Source organism: Gossypium arboreum, chromosome 6 (assembly GCF_025698485.1).
Source record: "Gossypium arboreum isolate Shixiya-1 chromosome 6, ASM2569848v2, whole genome shotgun sequence".
In the NCBI taxonomy this organism is placed as follows: Eukaryota; Viridiplantae; Streptophyta; class Magnoliopsida; order Malvales; family Malvaceae; genus Gossypium; species Gossypium arboreum.
This window is the reverse complement of record NC_069075.1, coordinates 142,072,054-142,078,297: the sequence shown is the minus strand read 5'-3', so window position 1 is coordinate 142,078,297 and position 6,244 is coordinate 142,072,054. Positions and strand designations below refer to the sequence as shown.

At 35.0% G+C, this 6,244-nt stretch overlaps 2 protein-coding genes across 2 annotated transcripts; both read right to left on the bottom strand.

The window, feature by feature from the left end:
• Positions 1-547: 547 nt before the first annotated feature.
• LOC108482178 (cytochrome P450 CYP82D47-like) lies at positions 548-2,513 on the bottom strand. Its single transcript, XM_017785292.2, has 2 exons — positions 1,395-2,513; positions 548-1,250 (listed from the first exon to the last, which is right to left on the bottom strand). The coding sequence occupies exons 1-2, from the start codon at positions 2,334-2,336 to the stop codon at positions 615-617; spliced, it is 1,578 nt and encodes a 525-aa protein (XP_017640781.1). The 5' UTR covers positions 2,337-2,513; the 3' UTR covers positions 548-614.
• Positions 2,514-4,144: 1,631 nt separating this feature from the next.
• On the bottom strand, positions 4,145-5,988 carry LOC108482585 (cytochrome P450 CYP82D47-like). The gene is made up of 2 exons (XM_017785716.2): positions 4,966-5,988; positions 4,145-4,853 (listed from the first exon to the last, which is right to left on the bottom strand). Exons 1-2 carry the CDS (start codon positions 5,905-5,907, stop codon positions 4,218-4,220), a joined length of 1,578 nt encoding a protein of 525 aa, XP_017641205.1. The 5' UTR covers positions 5,908-5,988; the 3' UTR covers positions 4,145-4,217.
• Positions 5,989-6,244: the final 256 nt, after the last annotated feature.

The following is a 6,244-nucleotide window of genomic DNA, read 5'->3' as shown; positions in this document are numbered from 1 at the left end:
TTCCTATCACATTACATTTAGCATCCTCTTAGTTTTATTAATTTAATTTTACTTTCATCCACTTAATTTTATTACTACATACAAGGAAATAAGAGTGTGAAGAAATAAAATATTTGAAAGAATATAGTCATTATCATTTTGAAATATTTGTTTTAAATTTTTTAGAGAAACAATCTTTAATTGATATTTGAAAATAAATTTTGGTACCGAATTTGGGTTAAAGGTTTAAATTGGTAATTAAAGTTTATTTTTTTGTTCAATTAGGTACCTAAACTTGACTTCTAGGTTCAATTTAGTATTTGGACTTTTTTTATCCAATTAGGTACCTTGAGCAATAGACTTTTTGGTTCAAATTAGTGCATAAACTTAGTTTCATGGTTCAAACTGGTTTGAATAAATTATTTACTGTATGTACCAAGTTGGACCATATAACCAAGTGCAGATATCAATTTGAATCAAGAAATCAAGTTCAAGAAGCTAATTGGACCAAAATAAACTTTAAATATAAGTTCACATAATTGGATAAAAAACCTTGCATATGGTATAATTACATAACAAGTATGGTATGAAATTTATTGAATTCGACTCATTTCATAATAAAATTAAAATACCAATTATTTAGTGGAATCGTAAACAAAAAAAGGAAGGCGAGGAGTTATATGAACTTCTAATGGAGTTGCTTTAAAACTCGTTACCCCAAGTCCTTCACGCATATCGACTGCTATGCCTGATGGGGTTTCAAATTCAAACCAATGCAACACATTAGCCAACGTAAGCTGTAGAACTTGAAGTGCAAATGAAACTCCAGGGCACATTCTTCTACCACTTCCAAATGGAACTAGTTCAAAATTCTGTCCCCTCACATCAATGTCTTTGTGGGTAGTTATAAATCTTTCAGGTTGAAATTCAAAAGGGTTTGCCCATATAAGTGGGTCACGATGAATCTTATGAAGATTCATAATAAGCCAGGTGCCAGCTGAAACATGGTATCCATTAACCGTGCAGTCTTCAATGGCTTCATGGATCACGGAGAGTGGAGCAGGAGGGTATAGGCGTAGAGTTTCCTTAATGATAGATTGAAGGTATACTAAATTTTTTGTGTCTGATTCGGTCACAAATAATCTATCCTTACCAATATGGACATCTAATTCTTGTTGGACTTTACTCAATTTGTCACGATTATTGAGTAGCAAAGATAATACCCATGTCAATGTGATTGATGTGGTATCCTCCGCCGCTAAGACAAGACCCTGTTAGATCATATACCATGAAAAGATCAACAATGAAATAACAGCATTTCCTACTTATGTTTGTTATTCATAGCAATCTTGACAAAATAAATAAATAAATATGTCATTAATAACAATCTATTTGGTTAAGAGATATGCACGTACGAGACAAGTGGCTTTGTTGATTGTATCAGCATGGTGTTCCTCCCCATCACTGGGAATAGACAGCATCACTCCCATGAAATCTTCCTCACCATTTGCCTTATTTTCAGCTCTCTTCTGCTTGTGCTCCCGTAGCCATCGCTGCACAACTTGGTCCAATTGTTTAGCTGTCTTCTTCATGCACTTCAGGTCTCCACCTATGTCCAACCATCTCAGAAACGGCAAAGCATCTGATATTAAGAACTTTCCACTTAGTACAAAGAAGTCATCCATCGACTTCTTCCATTTCAAGTGTTCACCTCCTTCACTGGAATTTGGAATTCGTTTCCCTATAATAATCCTCATAATCACGTTCAGAGTAACTTCTTTGAACCATCCCTTCATCTCCATTAATACTTTATCGGAGTTAGCACTTCTCTTCTTGTTCCACAGCTCGTACAACTGTTGCAGAGATGTCTTCACCTCGGATTCCCTTACATGTTTAAGTAATTCGAGTCGGTGATTTGAGAGGAGCTCAATAGTAGCAATCTTGCGCATTTGACGCCAATAAGGTCCATATGGTGCAAAGCCTAACATGGCTCCGTTGTAACCCATAAGTTCCGAGTTTGCAAGTTTTGGACGAGAGGCAAACGCTTTATCATTTGTGGTGAGACATGCTTTAGCAATCTCCCAATCGCTCACCACCAAAGCTCTATGCACACCCAACTTGATAGTGAACATTCTTCCATATTTGTCAGCCATGTTAGCCAAGCTTACGTGAGGTGGTTGTGGCCCTTCTAAGAGGCGGAGATGACCAATAATAGGCCATGCTCCACCAGCTTCTGGTGCTGTTTTCTTCGAGTTTGTTTTTCTTCTTGAGATCCATGGGAAAGAGAAAAGAAGCAGTAGTGGAAAGGCAATGATTGCAACAGTTGGAATTGCTGTGACTGAATGGAAATAATCCATCGCTAGGTTCCCACTTTAAGATTAAGATAAGAAATGGAAAGTGAGTCGCAGAGATAAGAATATATATATATATATTCTATCTTTGAATTTTGTGTCTCGTTGTGGAAAACAGAGTGCATTGACCGAGGAAATTCATAGAAGATCTATATGAGGGAGTTAGGTTTATGGGGTTAAGTAATGTCACAGCATCGCCTATCATTATTGACCACTTATTCAACCGATAGCATCTTTTTTTGGTTTTTGTCTTTTAATATAAGGTTGGAAAGATATATAAATTCTCTTTTTATTGTCTCTCATGGTTGAAAACTGAGTATATCGACAGCTAAGTACTATTGAGAAATGCATTATTGATCTTTAGTTGTCTGAATGGCTAATTGTGATCAACCGCAAGAGACAAAACAGTCCATATAGTACTAGACCTCACAACTGGGCTAAACGTCTCATAATAATCATAGGCCATCACTTGAGAGTATCTCTTTTTCACCAACCTGGATTTATATCGAGCTACTGAACCACCGGGGTTCATTTTGATATTAAATAACCATTAATATCCAATAGGCTTTCTCCTTAGAGGAAACACTTACAGAGACCAAGTACCATTCTTGAGAAGGGCATCTAATTCCTCCTTCACAGCTTCCGGCCAAGTTGGATGCTTCATCGCCTCATGCACATTCACAAGATCAACTTCCTCGTGTGCAACAACCATAGGGACCTTGGTCTTAAAAACACCCGCCTTGGCTCTTCTAAACATAAGATGTTGATTGCTATAATGGGATCCACTACAGATAACAAGATTTTAAATTTGTGAGTAAATAAAATTCTGAAATATTCAAGATGAGTTTTCAATTAAATTTTTATAGACTCTGTAATATTGAAGATGAGTTTTAATTAAATTTTTATGGACAAAGGATAGTTGATAATAATCTACTAGAAAATTGTTTTTTTAAAACTTTTCACGCATTTAATATATTCCTACAATAATAGTATCATGAAAAGATTTTAAAAATACTCTGATTAAATCTCATACATACATTTTGGTGGTTGTGCAAAATAATAAATGGTTAATAAAAAATTATGAAAGTTGTCCCACTTGTTTTACTCCAACGCAAAAGTAAATAGAGAAATTCATAGTAATTTTAATAATAGAAGAAACCATGGTCATGATCACGGTTGCCATACGTAATAAATACTATTATCATGGAGTTAACAATTATTTTAATAAGAAGAATAACAGTGAAAATAAAGAGAAAAGTAATCTAACTCATCTTTCAACAATCTTAAATTTTTGCTATTATTAATGTGGTATGAATAAGCCTACAGTACATTAGTATCTTATTAAGTAGATTGAAATTTCGAGATAACCTACTTAAACAGATATCCATTATTTTTAATGGAATGCAATTAAATTTTATTATTAACTATATGCATAATGATAAAATAAGCTTCGGAAAATACAAAAATGTCATACAAGCCTTTATTTTATTTTATTGATTCCATCGTTTTCCACTAAAGCGGATCATATTTTCCAATTAAAAAAAGACCCACCATATGGATCTCGAGAGTAATAGATTTCATTAATTTAATCAAAACCAAATCTGTAATGACAAGTGACTGATAACAATATTGCAAGATAAATTTGTCATTTTGGAAGTATTCAAATTGATTTTTGATTTCGTGTGTAAATCAATTTGGATAAACTTTTGTTTGAATTATGTTATAGTTTATTAGTTGATTCCATAGATATCGATAATATTTTATAATATTACATATGTCTAAAATCCAACAAACAATAGTAATTAATTGCTGGATTGGTAAATAAAAGTAGGAAAACGAGGATATTATTTATTAAATATAGGTCTAAAATCAAACAAACAATAGTAATTAATTGCTAGATTGGTAAACAAAAGTAGGAAGACGAGGAGATATTTTAACCTCTAATGGAGTTACTTTAGGGCTAGTTAATCCTGGACCTTCACGCATATCAACTACTTCGTTTAATAGAGTTTCGATTTCAAACCAATGCAACACATTAGTTAATGTAAGTTCTAAAATCTTGAGAGCAAACGAAACTCCAGGGCACATTCTTCTACCACTGCTAAATGGAATAAGTTCAAAATCATGTCCCTTTACATCAATGTCTTTATGGGTAGTCATAAATCTTTCTGGTCGAAATTTTAAAGGATCTTTCCATATCTGTGAATCACGTTGTATCTTTTGAAGATTGAGAATAAGCCAAGTACCAGCTGAAACATCATATCCATGAATTGAGCAATCTTCAATGGCTTCATGGATTACAGCAAGTGGAGCAGCAGGATAAAGGCGTAATGTTTCTTTAATGACAGATTGAAGGTATACTAATTTTTTAGTATCTGATTCTGTAATTAAGAGTCTATCTTTACCAATATGAACGTCTAGTTCTTGTTTGACCTTGTTCAATGCATCGCGATTATTGAGTAATAAAGATAAAGCCCATGTCATTGTAATTGATGTAGTATCTTCAGCCGCTAAGATAAGTGCCTATTAAATCATTTAGTGTAAAACTATTAATATCATATTGAAATTGGTATTCAGGTGAATGATGAATATAAATATCAAACAAATATAGGATTTGATTAAGAAATGTACGTACGAGACTGACGGCTTTGTTGATGGTATCGGCATTGTGCTCCTCTGCATCACGAAGAATAGATAGCATCACTCCCATGAAATCTTCCTCACTGTTTGCCTCATTTTCAGCTCTCTTTTCTTTGTGCTCTTGTAGCCATTCCTCCACAACTTGGTCCAATTCTTTGGCTACCTTCTCCATAAGCTTTTTGTCGCCACCAACGTCCAACCATCTCAGATACGGTAAGGCATCCGATACCACGAACTTTCCAGTTAGTTCAAACAAGTCGTCCAACGACTTCTTCCATTTCACGGTTTCACCTCCTTCGTATGAATTCGGTATTCGCTTCCCTACAACAATCCTTAGTATCACGTTAAGAGTAACATCTCTGAACCATCTCTTCATCTCCACCATTACTTTGCCACAGTTTCTACTTTTCTTCTTGTTCCACAGCTGGTATAATTGTTGCAGTGATGCCTTCACCTCGGATTCCCGCACAGGTTTAAGCAATTCGAGTCGGTGATTTGAGAGGAGCTCAATAGTGGCGAATTTTCGCACTTGACGCCAATAAGGTCCATACGGTGCAAAGGCTATCATGGCACAGTTGTAACCCAAAATTTCCGAGCTTGCAAGCTTTGGACGAGTGGCAAACGCTTTATCGTTTATGGTGAGACATTCTTTAGCTATCTCCCAATTACTCACCACCAAAGCTCTATTTACACCCAACCTGATGGTGAAGATTCCTCCATATTTGTCTGCCAGGTTACCCAAGCTTATATGAGGTGGTTGTGGCCCTCCTAAGAGGCGGAGATGACCAATAATAGGCCATGCTCCACCAGCTTCTGGTGCTGTTTTCTTCGAATATGTGTTTCTTCTTGAGATCCATAGAAAAGAGAAAAGAAACAGTAGCGGAAAACCAATTATTGCCACAGTTGAAGTTAGTGTGACTGAATGGAAAAAATCCATTGCCGGATTCCCACTTTAATCTCAAGCAATGAGTAGCAGAGATGAGGGGGTTGGGATTTATAGGATTAAGGGATGTCACCACAGCACGTACCATTTATTTAATTGGTGTAGTTATTTTAAATAAATATTTATTATTATTATTAAGTAAAAAATTTATTAGGTGTTATTGTTCGGGTTATCTATGAGAGTTCCTTAAGTACATCGAATTTTGCTTTAATTCAGCGTATTTAAAATATTTTTTCTTAAGAGAACTTATGGCAATTGCACTATATCCCCAAGGAGCAGAATACAGTTGCTGACTGATTGGTAAAAGAAACTCTAGCTTCTAGAGTTAATT